At 36.4% G+C, this 21,084-nt stretch overlaps 1 protein-coding gene across 6 annotated transcripts in view; it reads right to left on the reverse strand.

The window, feature by feature from the left end:
• Window positions 1-21,084, reverse strand: part of SPICE1 (spindle and centriole associated protein 1) — a 61,625-nt gene that overhangs the window by 10,454 nt on the left and 30,087 nt on the right. For all 6 annotated transcript variants that reach the window (XM_023213398.2, XM_023213373.2, XM_023213404.2 and 3 more), the window contains exons 8-13: window positions 16,404-16,543; window positions 16,070-16,207; window positions 15,447-15,712; window positions 12,964-13,095; window positions 8,233-8,380; window positions 5,684-5,908 (exon numbers count right to left, since the gene is read on the reverse strand). In XM_023213398.2, coding sequence (XP_023069166.1) covers window positions 5,684-5,908; window positions 8,233-8,380; window positions 12,964-13,095; window positions 15,447-15,712; window positions 16,070-16,207; window positions 16,404-16,543 — 1,049 coding nt within the window. The remainder of the gene's footprint in view (window positions 1-5,683; window positions 5,909-8,232; window positions 8,381-12,963; window positions 13,096-15,446; window positions 15,713-16,069; window positions 16,208-16,403; window positions 16,544-21,084) is intronic.

Raw genomic sequence — 21,084 nt, forward strand, 5'->3', positions numbered from 1 at the left:
TTTAGAAGGTATTAGAAGCCATGAGAATGAGTGAGATTATCCAGAGAGAAGAGTAGAGGGAGAAAACAACCAGCATCAAGATATGAGGAACTCAACATGTAGGGTCAGGTAAAGGAGGGAAAAGCCACCAAAGCAGACTAAAATGGAGCAGTCGGAAAGATAAGGAAAATATTACACCAACATGGTATCAAAGAAACAAAGTGGTTAATTGTACATAATACCACTGTCAGACCTGGAAACATAAGGACAGAAAAATGTACCCTGGACTTAGTAACAGGGAGGCCACTGGAGCCCTTAGCAAGAGTAGTTTAGATGGAATGCCCTAATTGAAAGGAGGGATGCTTCTAGTTCAAGACTACAGACTGAACACACATTTATCTCACCTCTTTTCATTGACAGCAAGGACATATAAAAGGAAATAAACCCATAATCAGTAAACAGAATAGTCTGGGAAGAGAGTCATTAGCAAACAAGATATTTCAGCAAATCTCTGGAAGACTGGGAGTAGATGGAAAGCATGTGAAAGAGTACAACTGAGCAGAAACCATACTCCAGAATACATATACATTAGAAGGAAATGACAGGTGAAAGCCAGTATCTGGGGGTCCAGAATACATATACATTAGAAGGAAATGACAGGTGAAAGCCAGTATCTGGGGGTCCAGAATACATATACATTAGAAGGAAATGACAGGTGAAAGCCAGTATCTGGGGGTGGGGAGGACCCTGAAAAGGCTGCAGTCACGAAGCTGACAGGTACAGAGGAAGAAAATGAGAAGTAGAACTGAAATCTGGGGAATTACTTGAAAATTTGTCTACTGTATGCTTTTTCCAGTCAAGCTGCTGCACACCACTTCCCTGAACTGTCCTCCTAAGCAAAAAATCAAGGATGGAAACAGTAAATGTAAGCATCCCAAGTGAATGGCTGGATCCTAGTTACATATTCTAAAAGGAAACCCATAGTTAGCAAATCGTACCCATATACACAAAGCAACTACATAAGGGAAAGTCTACTGGGAAAATAGATCTAGACTTATCTACATCACAGAAAAGAAAATGTATGACAACTACCTATAATATTGAACTTACTCATTCTTAAATACAAATGAACAATAGGAAAAAAACAGCAGCACAAAAGAAAAAAGCCAAGACAGGGAAACCGAACAGATCAAGAAGAAAAGAAAATTCAGGTACAGAAGAAAATGAAAGAAAATTCATAGTAGAATTCTAACTAGTATCCTCAGAAAAGTTTCTGGAAGATACTGCATTCATAGTAAGTGTCAATGAAAAAAGGACAATCAGACAAGTAAGGGCTCTTGCTTGGAAACTAAAAATACAATTGATGAAATTTTAAAAATCCAAAAGACAGGCTTGAATATAAAGTGAAAAAATCTTCCAGAATCTAAAAAGTAAGATATAAGGACAAATACATAAGAAAATCCCATCGATCAACATAAATTTTCCCCCAAACTGAAGAAAGTCATATGTCTTCAGACTTAAAGGTCCAACTAGTGTCTCACAGTGCAAGAAGGTAAAAACCCATATTTAGGCATACTTTGTGCAATTTCAGGATAAAAACAAGAGATCCTAAAAGCTTTCTCAGAAAAAAAAAAGTAGGTCCAATATAAAGAAATAAAAGATATCTCATTATCAGACATCTCAACTGAACACTGAATACTAGAAACCAATGGAATAATGCCTCTAATTTCTCAGGAAAAAGAACTCTTGACCTAGAATTCTTTAGCCACATTATCAATCAAGTGTAAGAGAAAAATGAAAACATCTTCAGAATTTCAAGAACTCAGAGTTTACCTTGCATATGCTTTTTCTGATTATTTCTTTCAGAAAATTGTGAAAGAAAACCAAATAATAAGAGAAAACACGTGACCCAATTCAGGTGTGCAATGATACCAAGACCCAGGATGAGAGCTATGCAGTAGGCCCAGCCAGCAATAAGCAATCAGTGAAGGCTGCAGCAAGTTTAAAGGGCTTTGAGACGGTGTCTCTGGTATGAAAGCAGATTCCACGCCACAGACAGTATGACAAAAGGACTTGAAGATATGGTGAAAGCACATTATTCTTCTGTCAACAAAAGAGTAAAGGCAATTTGAAAGTCTACACAAAGCAAAAACTGTACAAGAAAGTCACAGTATAAATATATAGCAAAAAAGTCTGAGCTCTCATAACATGAAATAAGAATTCACCTTGATTTTCTTAAGAACCTTTTCCTTTGTTTGGCACAAGCACTGGCAGTATTCAAAAAGAAAATGTAATGGTTATTTATTTGTTTTCACTTGTCAATATGTATATAGACAAGACACAGAACACACAGTTGTTGCAATGGAAGAGAAGGTTAATGTAATCAAACTTAATACTGTGAAAGGGAAAAGATAATTAACTGAAGGTGGGAGGTAGAAAACAGAGGTAAAGCAGAAGGGAAGGGATGCTAGTATTTCATGTAGTGGAAGTCAAGAAATACTATCTAAAGTTAAAAAAGAAATAGAAAGTATTTAAAGTAACAAAAAAGATTAAAAACAAAAACAAAACTATCCAGAGTGGAGAAGGGAAGTAGGTGTTATGGTGAATTACACTCTCTTCTTTCATACGGAGAGTCTATAATTATTATGTAAAGTTGGTATCTCAAGAAAAGAGATGCAAAAATATTTTATATTAATTACGGAGACAATTACCAAATAAACAAAAATCAAATTGGAATAAAAATGACTGCCTTTAGGGGAATGTACTGTGAAAGTTGTCAGAATGAAAATGGAGTCATTTGGCTGGGCGTGGTGGCTCAATCCTATAATACCAGCACTTTGCAAGGCCGAGGTGGGCGGATCACCTGAGGTCAGGAGTTCGAGATCAGCCTGGCCAACATAGTGAAACTCAGTCTATACTAATAATACCAAAAAAAAAAAAAAATTAGCCAGCCGTGATGGTGCACGACTGTAATCCCAGCTACTCAGGAGGCTGACGCAGGAGAATAGCTTGAATCCAGGAGGCAAGAGGTTGAGGCAGGAGAACAGCTTGAACCCAGGAGGCAGAGGTTGCAGTAAGCTGAGATTGCACCATTGCACTCCAGCCTGGGCAATAAGAGCGAAACTCCATCTCAAAAGAAAAAAAAATTGAGCAATTGGTGTCAGAGCACAAGTGACTTTATCAGAGTCACTTTATCAGACACAAGTGACTGATAAGTGCAGCCTTAAAGAGCCAGGAAGGAAGGGTTCTCATGCATGTATGACTGATAACAACTATTCAAGAGATTTCAAAAACTAGAACCTTGCACAAAGGCCTCCACAATCTTACACAAAAAATAATTCTGCGAGGACATCTGCCCAACAACCAATCTTAGATTGATGCCACCCCTTGTTACTACTCATCCTTGTAGCCAAGGATAGTTGTCTCAGAACAACTTAGATAATCCTCCTCATTTCCCCTTTAAAAACTCTTGTCTTCCTTTACTTCCCTGAATATGCCCACCATATTCCCATTGCAATGCTCAATCCCAAATAAATATCAGTTTCTTTTAGAGAGTCTTTCTCTGGGTTAAACTGACAGTATTTTTTTTAAAACCATATACAAATATTAATTAGAATAAATACTTTAAAATAAGGAATGAATGGGAGATCAGAAAATGAAATAAAACTGCACACAAATACAAATACATACACACACACACACACACACTACTCGTTCAAGAAGCATGGCTGTAAAGAAAAGGAGAAATAAATCAATAGCTAGAGGAAAATATTTATGATGGGAAATGCTACAGCAATATTGTCCAATATGGCAGCTTCTAGTCATATGTGGCTATTCAAATTTAAGTTAATTAAAATTAAATAAAATTTAAAATTTTAATTTCTCAGTCACACAAGCCACATCAGGTGCTCACTAGCCCCATGTGGCCAGTGGCCACCATTCTGGATGGAGCAGTTACAGAACATTTTCATCAACCCAGAAAATTCTATTAGACAAAGCTATGCTAAAAGAGAACTGAATGCTGATGAAGGGCCCTACGTATCACCCATTTTCATCTGCATATTCTGTTTAACTGAATAATTCTTTATATGTGAGTATTCCAAACAATGCTTGAAAAATATAATAAAACATCACCAATTCAAATACCCATTCACAAGCATCTCTGTCTGCACATTATAAAATAAGTGGGCAGTTATTTCAAATGCAGACTTGCTGAAGATACTAACAAAATGTTGTCTATAGCAATCCTTGACAAACTTGCTTTAACAAGCATTTAGTAAGTTTGTGATCAGAGTAAAAACATTTATTGTAACTGTTTCTTACAAAGAATTTTAAGCTATTTTATGATCACCAACGAAAAATATTTACATCTAAGCAAAGATCATTAGACAAGCCTATTAACAACATGCAAACATTTGAACAACTAACTAATTTAAAGAATAAAAGTCTAGGCTGAACAGAAATCAGAACTGAAATCATATTTCCTGAATCTTGCCAGAGATAATAATACCCTCTAGCCCTCTGAAGAGGAAATACTGAATCATACACTGATAGAGCTGTAGGGAGCATTAAAGATAAAGAAATATCTTCTCATTTCATAGATGGAAAAACTTAGGTCTAGAAAAGGTAAACCATCTAAGCCTCATGCCTCACAGCTAGTCAACAATAAATGGGCCAAAATGCCAGCACTTCTGACTCTCAGCCTGGCACTGTCACCACTGCACCACACTGATCTGACAAATGCTACATCTGCATTACAAATAACAAAACAGAATTTTTAATAGCACGGATTTGTCATTTTATTTAACCCCTTGGGCTTCTTCATGTCCTTTATTGGAAACATCAAAGTGCAGAAAATTGCACAAAATTTGTATATCCCAATAACAATTATCAGTTATTTTTCTGTTCCCCTATGTAAAAATATAAAAAAATTTTTAAAAGAAATAAAAATTCAGGCTAATCAGACCTGAATAATACTTTTCAAAAAACTTCAGAAGAGAGTTTAAGATACTGGTTCTTTTTTTGACCAAAGAACTCTTTGAAAATGAAGTAAAAACAATAGCTCCAGAAAAAATGTACATGGGGACAAATAAATCTAATTTTCCCAACAATGAAGTAGTTCATGGGACTTCTGAAGACCATTCATGAACCCCTAAGTTAAGAATCTTTGAGCTAAGAATTAATATTACATTCTTAACCTGTTTACTCTACCTGTGAGCTGCAAAAGTAACTCTAAAGCTATTTTTAATTGTCCATTAACTTTTATTATAAAATTCCCTCAACTGAGCTGAAAACTTTTGATGAGAAAGAGGTGAATATGATGACCAGATGTCACTTACATGACCCTTAAAGTCACAGTTCTCACCTTTCCTTAGTCTAACTTTCATCTTTCATATGCTCATGGATCATTGGGACAAAAGGGATTCCCCTTACTCTGCATCTTAATGCTAAGGACTCTGATCTTTTGATCTGAGTTTAATACTTACAATGTTTAATAAAATAGATATACAATAAAATTAATTAAATGTCACACATGACCACAGGTATGCTACACATAGCATGAAAAGTCTTCCTTCAGCTTAAAGGTTATGTGTGGTAATCAAATGTCTTTTTCAGTTCCGTTTTTCATGTAATGGTGAACGTAATACACTGTACAAATGGAACATAAAAAACAACTTTCATGTAACTTTAGAAGAAAACTTACCGTCCTGAAGAGGAGAGAATTTTAAGTTGCTCTTCTGCCTGGGTGGTGTTAACAACACAGCTGGCTCAAAAATATGTGCTGGAAAATTCTTGGCCAGAGTCATGTTATCTGGAGGGTCTGGCACCTGAGACAATTTAACAGGCAACTCTTCCTGTGGGAATTCAACCACCTCTTCCTCTCTGAACATCAATGGCACTGAGACATTGGCATTTACAGCTGGACCCTCTGAAGAAGATGAAAGGATATTAGCACAATAGGAACAAAAAGAAACTATCGGCACGTTTCAGGTATTTATTCTTTTTTCTTTTGTTTTTTTTTGTTTGTTTGTTTGTTTGTTTTTTGTTTTTTGAGACAGAGTCTTGCTCTGTTGCCCAGCCTGTGGAGTGCAATGGCGCGATCTTGGCTCACTGCAAGCTCCTCCTCCTGGGTTCACGCCATTCTCCTGCCTCAGCCTCCTGAGTAGCTGGGACTACAGGCACCCGCCATCACACCCGGCTAATTTTTGTATTTTGTTTAGTAGAGACGGGGTTTCACCGTGATAGCCACGATGGTCTCGATCTCCTGAGCTCATGACCCGCCCGCCTCGGCCTCCCAAAGTGTTGGGATTACAGGCGTGAGCTACCGTGCCCCGCCCAGGTATTTATTCTTAAATGCATCTCAGTAGAGTGCAAAATTCACATCAATCAACATGGCTCCTGGAGCCTTCACTTTCTAGACTGCATCCTCCTCTGCCAATCATTCATGGGCAGGCTCCTGGTGAGCTAATACTGAGAAGTTGTTACTATTTTTGAGAAAGTCATTAGGGCCTCTAAGCCATGAAAAGCGAGCCACTTAGGGACTCCTAAAAAAATCCTATGTGGCACTCTAGAGTTTGTCTTTTTTTTTTTTTTTTTCTGTTTTTTCAGACTGGATCTCACTCTGTCACCCAGGCTGAAGTGCAGTGGAGCAATCTTGGCTCACTGCAGCCTCGACCTCCCAGGCTCCAGTGATCTTCCCACCTCAGCCTCCCAAGTAGCTGGGACTATAGGCATGCACCACCACACCCAGCTAATTTTTGTATTTATTGTAGAGACGGGGTTCACCATGTTGCCTAGGCTAGTAGAATTTTTCATTATGTCTTACGGATAGCTTTTTAATGGTCATAACAAGTAATAAAATGGCTAAAATGGGGCATATTAATGCACTGACCTCCATATACAAGGCTCATTACAAAACAAGGAACTTCACAGTTCATGCATTATCACAACATAGTCACATTTCACATTATTTTAAAAGAGTTACAAGAGCTGAGACTCAGGAAGATATTACATAAATCTTTGGTCTCACCAACATAAATCTTTCTGACTTTTTCCACAGGCAATAACAAGAATTAACAATAATTCTACAATACACTTACTCCCAGCCCTTCTCACCTGTAGGATAATCAAAAGTTTTCTCAGTAGTGAAGCTTAACTCAGATAACAGTAAAGCACTAACATATTCCTTTACTGAGATATTAATAGCAAGACTTGCCGGGTGTGGTTGCTTACGCCTGTAATCCCAACACTTTGGGAGACCGAGGCCTGTAATCCCAACACTTTGGGAGACCGAGGCAGGCGGATCATAAAGTCAGTTCGAGACCAGCCTGGCCAACATGGCAAAGCCCCGTCTCTACTAAAAACACAAAAATTAGCTGGGCATGGTGGCAGGCACCTATAATCCCAGCTACTCAGGAGGCTGAGGCAGGAGAATCGCTTGAAACTGGAAGGCGGAGGTTGCAGTGAGCTGAGATGGCGCCACTACAGTCCAGCCTGGATGACAGAGTGAAACTCCATCTCAAAAAAAAAAAAAAAAAAAATAGCAAGACTCCACCAGAAGACAGAGATCTGCCCTAGCCATTGAGTTTACCTCATGCACGTTAAATTTTGGTCAGCCACTTCTTAGAATCCATCCTAAGAAAACGGTTTTAAATACATAAAACACTTTTCTTACAGATACTCATCAAAGTCTTACTTAAAAGTAAAACACATGAAAAAACAGAAATGTCCAATTCAGCCTACAGCACATGATAGCACATGAGATGAAGAAAGAATTACAAAACAACACTACCACACATGAACAAAAGTTATGTATTTCTAAAATTCAGTATTTTTCTCTTTCCAAAATCATCTCTTCTGAATCTAGAGCACTGTGATTAAAAGTGCTAGCACTCTCATTGATTTAGGTGTCCGATTCTGCTACTTTCTACCTGTGTGACTTTGCTAAGTTACCAACCCTCTCTCAGTCTCAGTTTCCTCTAAAGATAACACTAATGGGAATAACAATAACACCTACCTCATCAGACTATTATGACATGAATTGAAATTATGCATGTAAGACTTAACAAGTATCTGGCATAGAGCAAGCATCCAATATTAGCTGGAAAAGTAGTGGCAATTGGAGTAGTAACGATACTGTACATGCATAAACAGTCAATAAGTCTATATAAGTTTAGAGATTTAAGGTTTGGTTTGTTATCTAAGGCCATTAAGTAATTTAATGACAGTCTGAGATAATAAGACCACACTCACCTGAACTGTCCATATTTCTTCGACCTGTGGCTCCCCTTTCTGATGCCTGAATTTCTTGTCTGTTATTTATCACAGGACAGTTCTTAATAGCATATGTGAGTGATATAAGTTGCTCGTCTGTTGTGACCATGTACTGCTGAAGTCTTGCCTGGAGAGGAAAACATATGAAATAATATTATTAGCATATCAAACATCAAACGACCACCTAGAAAGCAAACCACACAAAGGATATGTGTGTGTTTACATATGTATAATATCATCATTTTAAATACTTCAGGAATTTGAGACTTTCATTCAAATGAAAGAAATGCTATTTACAATTATAAATATTCTAATAGTTCCATGATAGGGAAATGGTTAAGTAAATCATGAAATGATAATTAATAAATACCCTGCTATAACAATAAGAATTAACCTTTCCACAGCGCTTTCCATTTACAAAACCTCTTCAGGATGTTTCAACTGACTCTTAAGCTACCCTCAAGAGACACAGATACATGAGGTGGAGGAAACAATGAATATTACCCAGGCATTTAAATTAATAAACATGAACAGCACAAAATTCTGTATGTAATACATACAAATATTAATTACAACTTGATTTTTATATATGAGAATGAGACAGAACTTTTATATATGTATATAGATATTCTCACATTTGTCTATGCGTGTAATATTAAAAATATGTATCATTAATGTATATGTGTAATACATATGTAAATATGTATTATTGTAAATATGTAAATAATACATAAAAATATGTATTATTTTTAATATTACATAAAGGTTTTTTTTAATTTAAAAGATCACCCACAAAATACCATACTTTCTGGCACAGAGCTGAACGTGTTAAGTGTTCGGAATTCCATTCTTACATGTAAAAGTCAAACAGATTGCCCAGAAGGTTAGATGAATTTGTTTTGTTCTTTATATTTTCTACAAGGATGATATAAGTAGGTCATCTAAAAACATCAGGTTTGATCACTACCACATAATGCTCATCTTTGTTATGTATTGGGGTTACGCAAATGGTTCTTGGAAGTAGAGAAGATTGCAGGTAGAAGGAAGAAAAGGAGAGTTCTGTAAATTGCTGACACCCTGTAATAATGACAAAGAAAACCCAAGGATGGCAGCTAGTAACAAACTTCTATCTAAGCATATATGATATATATATATATATATATATATATATATATATATATATATCATGTATGCTTAGAGAGATACAGACATTTGATAAAAGTCAGGTGCAGCCAGACATCAGAAATAGTATTAATAGTACTGCTGAATGAAGTATAGTAAACATTTTTATACCACCAGCCCAAATTTTTTCCCAAATTTCACACTCATATATCCAGTGGCCTACTCAACACTTCCATCTAGAATTCAAACAGACTTCTCAAACTTAAAATATATAAAGACAAATTCCTCCTAAAGCCTTCTTTAACTTATAAACGGCAACTGCATCATTTTAATTATTCAGCCCAAAACTTTGGAATCACCCTTGATTCTTTTCCAATATCCTCTACTTGACTCCATATCCAATAAATTAGCAGACTGCCTTGGTCAGCCTTCAAAATATATTCATAACTTGATCACTTTTCACACCCTCTCCCACTTCCACCCTAGAACAAGTTGCCATGTCTCACCTGAACTATTCCAATAACTCCTCATGTAATATTCTGCTTTTGTGTTTGGCCACCTACTCTAGTCCCATACTGTTCCCAAACTGTATATTGAGGCACCTCAGGGCACTAAAGTGAACTTCCAGGGGCACCAAGAGAAAATTTAAATCTTCAAGGGAAATAGTGATGCTTGCCATCTATCAGACACTGGTGAACTATTAACTCAGGACAGTTCACAGTTTCAATGTCAGATTGCATTACATTCCTTTTGATGATGTCAAATCTTCTCATGGCTGGGCTTTCAGCAGTTGCTAGGTTAAAAAAAAAAAACAAGTTCTGGAGGAAAATCAGTGTGGAACAGGAAATAAGAATGATTGTGTCCCAACTGATTCCAAGCATTGAGAAGTGGTACAGTGCTCAAAAGGTACATATAACCCATTAGTAAATCATTATAGTTACTTAAGAGAAAGTAATACTTTCCCTCAAACAGCCCCCCAGTTGTTAGGATATAGTTGTTTGGACTTAACAAGTAGAACTGTTTTTGGCCTAGGGGTGTTATAAGACACTAAGGGCACTGCAACCCAAGAAAGGGCACCAATCTCTGATCTAGTTTCAACATAGCCCAGAGTGACCTTCTTAAACCCAAGACAAATCACACCTCTTCTCTTTAGTGGTTTCCCATCTCACTTAGCATAAAAGCCCATGTCTTTAATCAGCATGCAAGGCCCTATGTGATTGGGCTTACCTGATCTTGTCTCCTACCTCTCTCTTCCCCATACTCTACTCTTGCCACACTGATCTCCTTGATGACTCTAAGTTCACCAGTCACACTCCCACCGTAAGACCTTCGCACTTCCTTTTCCTTTGCCCAGACTGCTCTTCTCTCAACTACCCACATGCTCACTCCTCAACTCTTCCAGGTCTTGGCTCAAATGTCACTTCCTCAGACAGGAATGGCCCATCTCATTTGTAACTGCATCCTACCCCATCCTATGCATTTCCTATGCCTTTATGTGCTTTATTTTTCTTTGAAGTACATATCACCATCTAACTTACTATACTTCAACTTTCTGTTTTTAGGATTTATTTAGAATGTAAGCTCCATGAGGGTAAAGTTTTCTATATTTTGTTCACTATTCTATTTCCTGTACCTAGAACAGTACCAGGCCCACAGTGGGTATTCAACAAAGATTTGTAAGTAAATCAGTATGTTTTAAAACTGCACATCTTCCCAGGATAATTAAAAACATATGTTCTACAAAAATATGTATATGAATGTTCATAGCAGCATTATTCATAGCAGATAAAACGTAAAAATAACCCAAATGTTCATTAACTAATGAAGGGATAAATAAACTATGGTATAGTCATACAATGGAATATTATTGGGCAATACAAAGGAATGAAGTATTGATACATGCTAAACATAAATTAACCTTAAACATTATGCTAAGTGAAAGAACAGCACATATTACATTATTCCATTTCTATGTAATATCTACATTAGGCAAATTCACAAAAAGAGAGAATGAAGAGTGACTTCTAAAGGGTACAGGATTTCTCTCTGGAGTGAGGAAAATGTTCTGGATTTAGATAATGGTGCTGGCATACAACTTCAAATGTACTAAAAACACTGAATTGTACATTTTAAAAGGGTGAACTTAATGGTATGCGAACTATATTATCAAATTTGTATGTAGTTTGGATTTTTTGTTGTTGTTTTGTTTTTTAGAGACAGGGTCTCACTCTGTCACCTAGGGTGGAGTGTAATGGCAAAATCGTAGCTCACTGCAGCCTCAAACTCCTAGGCTCAAGTGATCCTCCTGCCTCAGCCTCCCAAGCAGCTAGAACTACAGGCATACGCCACCATGCCCAGCAAATATTTTTATTTTTTGTAAAGACAGGTCTCACTCTGTTACCGAGGCTGATCTCAAATTCCTGGACTGAAGTGATCTGCCCACCTTGAGAAATGTTGGGATTGAAGGTGTGAGCCACTGTGCCTGACCCTACTTTATCAATTTAAAAAAGTATACATCTCATCATCTAATGTCCATTAACACAAACACAATTTCTCTTCTATCACTTGTCTAGTCTCTTCTGGCTGATAAATAAAAGTAATAACAACTACCATATGAGAACAAAAAGGAGGAATAAAATAGACTGTGTACATTCAAGAAGCACACAGTCTCAGTGACAAGTACACATGTAAGTGTAAAACAATTTGATGAACGCAATAATACCAATATCCAGACAGTATCAGAAGTACACAAAGAAGCAAGGTGCAGTGGCTCATGCCTGTAATCCCAGCACTTTCGAGGGCCAAGGTGGGCGAATCACTTGAGCCCTAGAGTTCAAGACCAGCCTGGGCAATATGGTGAAACCTCCTCTCTACAAAACATAAAAAGTTAGCTAGGTATGGTGGTGTGTACCTGTAGTCCCAGAGACTTGGGAGGCTAAGGTGGGAGGATCACTTGAGCCTAGGAGGTCCAGGCTGCAATGAACTCATGCCACTGCACTCCAGCCTGGGTGACAGAGTGAGACACCATCTCAAAAAAAAAAAAAAAAGTTCACAGAGGAAGAATGCTCAATGCAGCATGGAAGCAATAGGTTTTCCACAAGAGAACTGTGTAAGTCTTTTAAAAAGAAAAGGAGCTATTAGTCAAGCAGCAAAGAGGACTTTATGTAACAAATATGAAGATACTGTGAACAACTATAAATGGCATCTGATGTGATTGCAAAAGGACTCCTCAAAGGCCATCTTCTGCTGCTTTTAAATTAAAAGTGGCTATCATAACACTCATTTCACATTTTGGATTAACCACTGTAACACTGGTAGTTATAATTTAAATGCAGACTCTGTCTTCCCACTAAATAATAAGTCTCTTAAAAGACAGGGAGACAAGACAGTCCATATACTGCTTCCAAGCTTCTACTATGGTACTTCCATGTAATAAGTGTTCAATAATACCTACCACTGATGATAATAATGACTGATAAGTAATCACATCACACAGTTAAACCAAAAGCAACTCTAAGAGAATCCAGTACATGTTTAAAAATATTTTATACCACTGAACACACAAAAATTGGGATCTCATCTGAGTACCTGTGTAGCAGCATTTTCTTCTCTAAGACGAAGAATTTCAGCTGTCAGAGCATCAATGAGCTCTCGATGATCACCTAATACTTGTTCCAGTTGTTGCCTTGTCTCTACTTCTTTACGTAGCTGGATCTCACTCTACAAAAAAATATCAAATAAACTTTCACCAATAGCCTCACATGTTGAAAACTAAAAGTTTGCACTCAAAGCTGGCAAAGAAGATATTTACAAAGAAGCATATATTATGTGACAGTAATGACAAAGATTTTTATTAAAAGGTTTATTATATTTAATTAAAGAAAATGTGCTGCTTTATCCTCTTCCCTTCTTTAAATAGAATAAAATGAACAAAATGTTACATAAAATTAAGTAACTACATTTTTTGTAAAAAGAAAGTAGAGGGATATACATATACATATTGTTTGAATATACACTGACCATCTCTAGAAAGATACACTGGTATCTGGTAATAATAGTTGGCTATAAGTAAGCAAACATGCTAGCTGGAAGTTAGTGATGAGAGTTAGTACAATCTACTGTATCTCTGAATTTCATAACGTGACTATATCGCCAATTCAAAAATCAAACTTGTTAAAATATAATTTAAAATAAATGACAACTTTAAATGGTTTAACTTTGTAAAACAAGTGATTAGCTTAAAAGTACATGCTTCTGGCCGGGCGCGGTGGCTCACGCCTGTAGTCCCAGCACTTTGGGAGGCCAAGGCGGGCAGATCACGAGGTCAAGATATTGAGACCATTCTGGCCAACATGGTGAAACCTCGTCTCCACTAAAAATACAAAAATTAACTGGGCCTAGTGGCGCACGCCTATAGTCCCAGATACTCAGGAGGCTGAGGCAGGAGAATCTCTTGAACCTGAGAGGCGGAGGTTGCAGTAAGCCAAGATCATGCCACTGCACTCCAGCCTGGCAACAGAGCGAGACTCTATCTCCAAAAAAAAACAAAGTACATGCTTCTAAGCCTGCAATACTTTCCAAGAGCCAAAAGTATACTGCTGAAGATTCCTGAGTTAAGGGTGAAAGAATGTTAAGGTTTTAATAGGTCTGACAATACAACGAATCTTTAATTAAAAAGTTAATTTTAGGGTCAGGTGCGGATGCTCACGCCTGTAATACCAACACCTTGGGAGGCCAAGGTGGGCAGATTGCTTTGAGTTCAGGAGTTCGAGACCAGTCTGGGCAACATAATGAGACTCTATCTCTACAAAAAAAAATACAAAAATTAGCTAGGTGTGGTGGCATGCACCTGTGGTCCCAGCTACTTAGGAGACTGAGGCTGGAAAACCACTTAAACCCGGGAGGTGGAGGTTGCAGTGAGCCAAGATCATGCCACTACTGCACTCCAGCCTGGGCAACAGAGTGAGACCCTGTCTCAAAAAAAAAAAAAAAAAAAGAGCAATTCAGTTTTAAGAAGACAGTTATAGAGAAATTGAAACATCTGTATTAAGTTGGTAAATCTGTCTTATTAAATAATAAAGTTTCCTTAAACATTTTTGTCATATTTGTATAACAGGCGTAAGTACATAACAGTTTAAATAGATTTTCAAAGATGAAACACATAGCTAACTCTAATTCTGTGGCATTCTGTGGATGATTATTTGAAAGCAAATTAAACAAACAATTCTTTGTTTGTTTGTTTGCTTTTTGAGACAGAGTCTCGCTCTGCCGCCCAGGCTGGACTGCAGTGGCATGATCTCGGCTCACTGAAACCTCCGCCCCCCGGGTAAAAGTAATTCTCCTGCCTCAGCCTCCCCAGAAGCTGGGATTACAGGCACCCACCACCATGCCCAGCTAATTTTTGTATTTTTAGTACAGACAGGGTTTCACCATGTTGAGGCCAGGCTGGTCTTAAACTCCTGACCGCAGGCAATCCACCCACCTCGGCCTCCCAAAGGGCTGGGATTACAGCCATGAGCCACTGCGCCCAGCCAAACAAACAATTCTTGCTTTTTTTATAAATTATTTTTACAACAATAAAACATCTCCCACTTAAGACACTGAAGCCATACATGAGTTTCCAGACATAAAGGGAACATGAAGAATTCTCCCACGTATCAAGTCTACCGATTATAGGCAATGCCACTGTCCAAACTGCACATGGGAGTAGGAAGCAGAGAATAGCAATAGAATGCAGACACAGTTAACAGTTCTATTTAATCTACAACTGTCAAACAGTAATATTTAATATTAGCACAAGATATAATTATATTAATGGCAGATTTATGCTACTAATTATCATTTGCTAAAGCTCTTATTAAAATTAAAATCACTTATCTGAGCATGTATCAACTAACGACAGAAAAGATTTAAAGGATAAGCCTTTATTGCAGATAATTTAAAATTGAGGTATTTTAAACAAAGCTATTCAAATTGACTGTACTTTATTTGGAGGTTGCAATAAATGGAGAGGAAAAAAAACTCGTGCATTTCTGTCTGAAGAGAAGATTCTAATAACCTAATGTCCTTACCTCTTTAAGGTACCGAACCAGGCGACAGAGGGAGCTCACCAATGACAAAGTGAAGCCTGTAAGACCCTGACTGCTCTGCAGTCCCTTGACCTCGCGACCTGTCCACCGCTCATATTCTTCCATTTCGTGTTCCACTTCATGTATCATGTGTTTGAGGATATCCAGGTTGGAATTAGTCCTATTTGGTAAGTCTGCAGAGGTTGTGCTACCTGATAACATGTTTTTCTTCGGCTTGGAAAGAGCGTGCAAATTCGGTTTTCTTTTCACTGATAATGAGAGAAGTCATTCTATTTTAAGACCAGGAAAAATTATGACCAGAAAACTACTAGAAAAACTTTTGACTGTTGTTCACAATTTATAAAAGGCTTTCATAGATGATATCACCATTTCTCTCATAAAAATTAAACACTTTAAACCAGATTTACACTAGCTATAATGAATGCACTAGAACCACTGTTCCAGAGTTACAAGCGGTAGGAGATATTTCTTAGCTACCATTCAACAAACTCTTAGTTGGAACCATGTGGATGAGATTAAGAGAAAAAAACACTGACTAAGAGATTAAGACAGCTGTATCAAGTTACATGTTTAATAATTCATCTTTGTAAATTAAGGGACTGAACCTTTATTTAAGAGCTGTTTTTGCTTCCTTGAGTTCAGCACGTGTCCCACAACATAGCTTGAGTCTAGAGTCTCAGTAGATTCTTCAGGCTGAAGCCTGGTTTGGAGTCTCTTGACAGCATTGGTAGCATTCAGAGCAGCTAAAAGGAAGAACATTTCCAGAAGTATCTCAAGTGAACAAACTTCTTAAGAAAGTATTTCAACTGACAGATCCATCAGTATTTTAGTCAATTAGGCTAAGGCAGTCAAAACTCTAACATTCCTTTACAAATTACTGCATTCAAGAATGAACCTAATAAAGCAGGCAACTAGAAATAATGCAAACGAGAAACAAACCTCTTTGTTCCCCTGATGAAAGAGCAGGTGATGGTGTTCCTGGAGGAGTTACTTGTGACTGGGTTGCTATTTTCTGCTGAATATCAGTCCACAACTTACTAATTAACTCAGAATTCTCTTCTGTGAGTTGCTGGAGAAACCTATAAATTACAGGACAATAAGCTACATTAGAATTATAATAAAAATTAACATAATCTAAATATAAATTAAATGATAGCAGGCATTTAATTTATATTATCTATATTATTATAAATTAATTTAATTGTAATTTATATTTATATAATTATAAATGTAATTTTATATATAAATATGCATATAGATTTGATTATAATTTAATTATAACTTATGATTATAATTTAATTATAACTTATAATTTAATTATATAATCAATTATATAGTTATATAATATATTTGTATAACTAATTATATATCATTATATAGATTATATAATGATATATAATTTAATTTATAATTTAATTATATAAATTGAGTATATAATTTAATTATATTATTTTATTATATAAATTATATTTATATTATTTAAATTATATTATTTAATTTATATGTATATTATACTAATTTATATAAAAATAGGTGTCATCATTTAAACTGTCCAAATAGTTACATGTTTGATTTGAAGGAGCTTTTAGTAATTCATAGTCAAAGAAAAAACACTATTCACTTTAACTGATAAGACAGGAAGATAGCAAAAATGCCTATCACCTCAGTGTTAGAAAGAATCATTCCACCTGCCTCCCAGTTTCCTACCTACCTTGGTCCCTAACATAGGCATGTTTGCCTTTTCTGCAGTTTTGTGGTATGGCTCCATCCTCCTCTCTCTTTCTCTAGAGTAAAGTAATTAAGCATATATGGCTCAGCCCCTTTTGGTTTCTCTGTCCTACAAAGGAGCCTGTCCACAGAGCAGCCAGTCTCTGCCCATCAATGAAGTAAATTGACCACAGCATACTCTGTCCCTGTGTGTCAGGGAGGGGCTAGATAGAGTGAGAAGAGGCGCTGCAGTTTAGGGGTTAGCAATTACAAGCACATTGGTTACAGAGCTAAGCATTATGCTATAAACATTTTTATCACTGATAAGGTTGATATTTTAAGTTTCAACTGTCTGATTCATTTGTATATTTCTCAAAATGCTGAAGGTACAGCCTATCTTCTTCTGGAGGCTTAGAATAAAAGCAAGAACAAAGAGATAAATGGGGGGGGAAACTTTAAGCAAAAGGAACCAGGACTTGATGTTTTGAGAAGTTTTCAGCCTGTCCAAATTGCAAAAGATTAGTAAAGTCGCTGTTAGGAAAGCATACTCTGGAGAGAAGGGCAAGAGTGTGGCTGAATAACCTTTTCAGGTTCTGACTAAAGCATGTTCTGACTAAAGCTAGTTCTGACTAAAGCATGTGATTCGTGGGTCCTCCCAATGATCTCAGAGGAAGCTAACAATAAAGATGGGATTATCCAGGAAAGATCTGTCTATGGAATAGATGACCATGACATACACAAGAACAAGATCTTTTGAGAATGTTATACCAACAGAAATACTGCTAGCTTGAACTGAAAGACACAAAGGCAGGATGAAATGAAGGAAGGGTGCTACACTCCAAAAATTCTACAGACTACCTTTCTCAGCCTCTGGTAACCATCATTCTACTCTCTATCTTCCCAAGTTCAATTGCTTTAATTTTCAGCTCCCACAAGTAAGTAAGAACATGTGGCCAGAGCTGCAGATCCATAGGCACAGAGGCCAAAGCCAGAGCCACAGGTACACGTCAGAGCCATGGATCCAGAGGGATAAAGATTCAAGTCACAGATCATTAGTCCTAATAGTATTTGCCCTGCTGAATTTCAAAGATGCTTGGAACTGCTGATATCTTTCTTCCTTGATTTTCCCTCGTAAAATGGAAATATCTATAACTTTCATCCTATGTCTGTCCCATCATAGTATTGTGAAAGCGGACAACTTGCTTACTAATTTCATAGGACCACAAATGGAGAATTTTGCACCAGGATGGATTCTATCCAGTCCTCCCATAACTGATTTAGATGATGAGATTTGGGACTTTTGAGCTAATGATATTTAGCTGAGATTTTGAACTTGAAATGAAGCTGAAAATTGAAGGATATTGGGATGGATCTTTGGGGACCACTGGAAGGACCATGGTAGGCTAAACAATAATGCCTGAAGATATTCCATGTCCTAAACCGGAACCTGTCACTATTACCTTATATGGCAAAAAGGGGGTGGGGGAAGCCTCTTCAGATACAATTTAGAATCTTGAGATGGGGAGATTATCTTGGGTAGGCCCTAAATTCAATCACGCATATTCTTTTTTTTAAATTTTTTCTTATTTCATGTATATTCTTATAAGAAACAGACAGAGGAAGATCTTTGACACCCACAGAGAGGAGATAATGTGAAGACAGAGGCAGAGATTGGGGTGCTGCAGCCACAATTTCAGAAGCTGGAAGAAGCAAGGAGCAAATTCTCTTCCAGAGCAGCTTCTCCACTGGAGGGAATGTGGCCCTACTGATATCTTGAGCTTGGCCTAGTGAAACTGATTTTGGATTTATGGCCTCCAGAACTGGAAAGAAATCAATTTCTGTTGTGTTAAGCCACCAAACTTGTGGGATATTTAATATACTTAATTGTAGCTATAAGACAAAAACAAAAATGGGACACACATGGAAGCATAGTATGTAAATACTTCATGTTCTGTCAAAGCAAAATATATAACTAAAAATGGGGAGAAGGATAGAGAGAAAATAATGGAAAGAATAGGAACATAGAAAAACTCACTTATTGTACAGGCAATAGGTAGAAATTAAAACAAAAAAAAATTTTAACTGACATACCTGACAATGATATGTAAAAACAGAAAACAAGATTAAAGGCTCTGTAAAAGGTATATATACAAAGGTAACCACCAGAACAAAATTACAAACTTCCTAAATACCAAAAGAAATTTTTTAAAAGAACAGAGAAGAAACATCACATAGAAAATGTAGTTGTAGTAAAATAAACAGTACTATAAAATAATGTGATGAAGTTAACATCAAAATACCAGTAAGTGTTATAAGCTTACTTCAATTAAAAGTAGAATATTTTCAAATTATCTAACAAGTCAAGACTGAAGTCTACATTGTATACAACAGACATACTTAATACAAAATAATTCCAGAAGGCTAAATACATTAAAGATCTAAAATACAGAAAGCTAAATGTAAATAGCCAAGATAAGCCAGGAAATTGGAAACAAGAAAAAAGTAGAGGTTTCATTCCTGATATTAGATGAAGTAGAAATGAAGTCAAAAGGATTAAATGTGACAAAGCATACTTTATAATGCTAAAAGTTAAAAATCACAATGAAGATATAACACTTATGTTCCAAAAAACATGTACCAAAAAACATAATAATCACTTTTATAAGAAAGGAAGTATTTAACACCGAACAATGAAATATATTTAAACATAAAATGCAAAGAGAAATAGAAACATACTAGTAGTAGGAGACTTTAATACACCATTCTCAGAAGAAAATAGTGGCAAAAATAAATAAGGATACAAAAGTATTAAAAAACATAAGCAATGAGGTAGATCTATGGATATACCTTTAGAACTTTATACTTTGTTAAGAGTATATACCTTCTTCTCAGGCACATACATGGAACATTTGTAAAAATTTGATCATATATTAGGTCACAAAGAAAACATCATTAAGAGGCCGAGGTGGGTGGATCATGAGGTCAGGAGATCGAGACCATCCTGGCTAAATGGTGAAACCTCATCTCTACTAAAAATGCAGAAAATTAGCTGGGTGTGGCGGCAGTCGCCTGTAGTCCCAGCTACTCAGGAGGCTGAGGCAGGAGAATGGCATGAACCCGGGAGGTGGAGCCTGCAGTGAGCCGAGATCACGCCACTGCACTCCAGCCTGGGCTACTGAGCGAGACTCCGTCTCAAAAAGAAAAAACAAAAAAAAGAGAACATCATTAAGTTCCACAGGTGGAAATATTACAAATCACACTCTGAATGTAACGTAATAAAACTAGAAAAACAAAGAGACTCTGGAAATTTTTTTTAAATTTTCTATTAGACAATTCTTAAGTAAACATGAAAATATAAACTGAAATTACCTCATTCCTAAAGTAACAAAACACTACATACCAGAATGTATGGTACACATTTATAGTAGTGATCAGAGTAGAATTCAGAGCCCTAAACATGTTTATCAATTAAAAATAAAAGAATGAAAATTAATGTATTAAATTCTCAACTAGGGTTACTAGAAAAACAAAGTAAACCAAAACAATGCATAAGGAAGGAAATAAAGATAAAAGCAAAAATTGATGAGGAAGAAATCAGAAAACTAGACCTCTAACTGATAAGTTAAAAATGTTAGTTCTTTGAAAAATTCATTAAATAGGCAAACCACTAAATAACCTAATTTTAAGAAAGAGAACAAACCAAAACAAATGATTGAGGAGAACAAGTAAGCACTGAAACAAAATTTTTTTAGAAGTATAGAGATTATTGGTATATCTCTATAGAAATACACTGATTAACCTAGATGAAATGGAAAATTTCCTAAGAAAATAAAACTTACAAAAATTGGCTTGAGAAGAAATAGAAGCTTAAATAAACAAGCAAATTTGTTTATTTGGCACTTCCCCACAAAAA

Source organism: Piliocolobus tephrosceles, chromosome 2, assembly GCF_002776525.5.
Source record: "Piliocolobus tephrosceles isolate RC106 chromosome 2, ASM277652v3, whole genome shotgun sequence".
Classification (NCBI taxonomy): Eukaryota; Metazoa; Chordata; class Mammalia; order Primates; family Cercopithecidae; genus Piliocolobus; species Piliocolobus tephrosceles.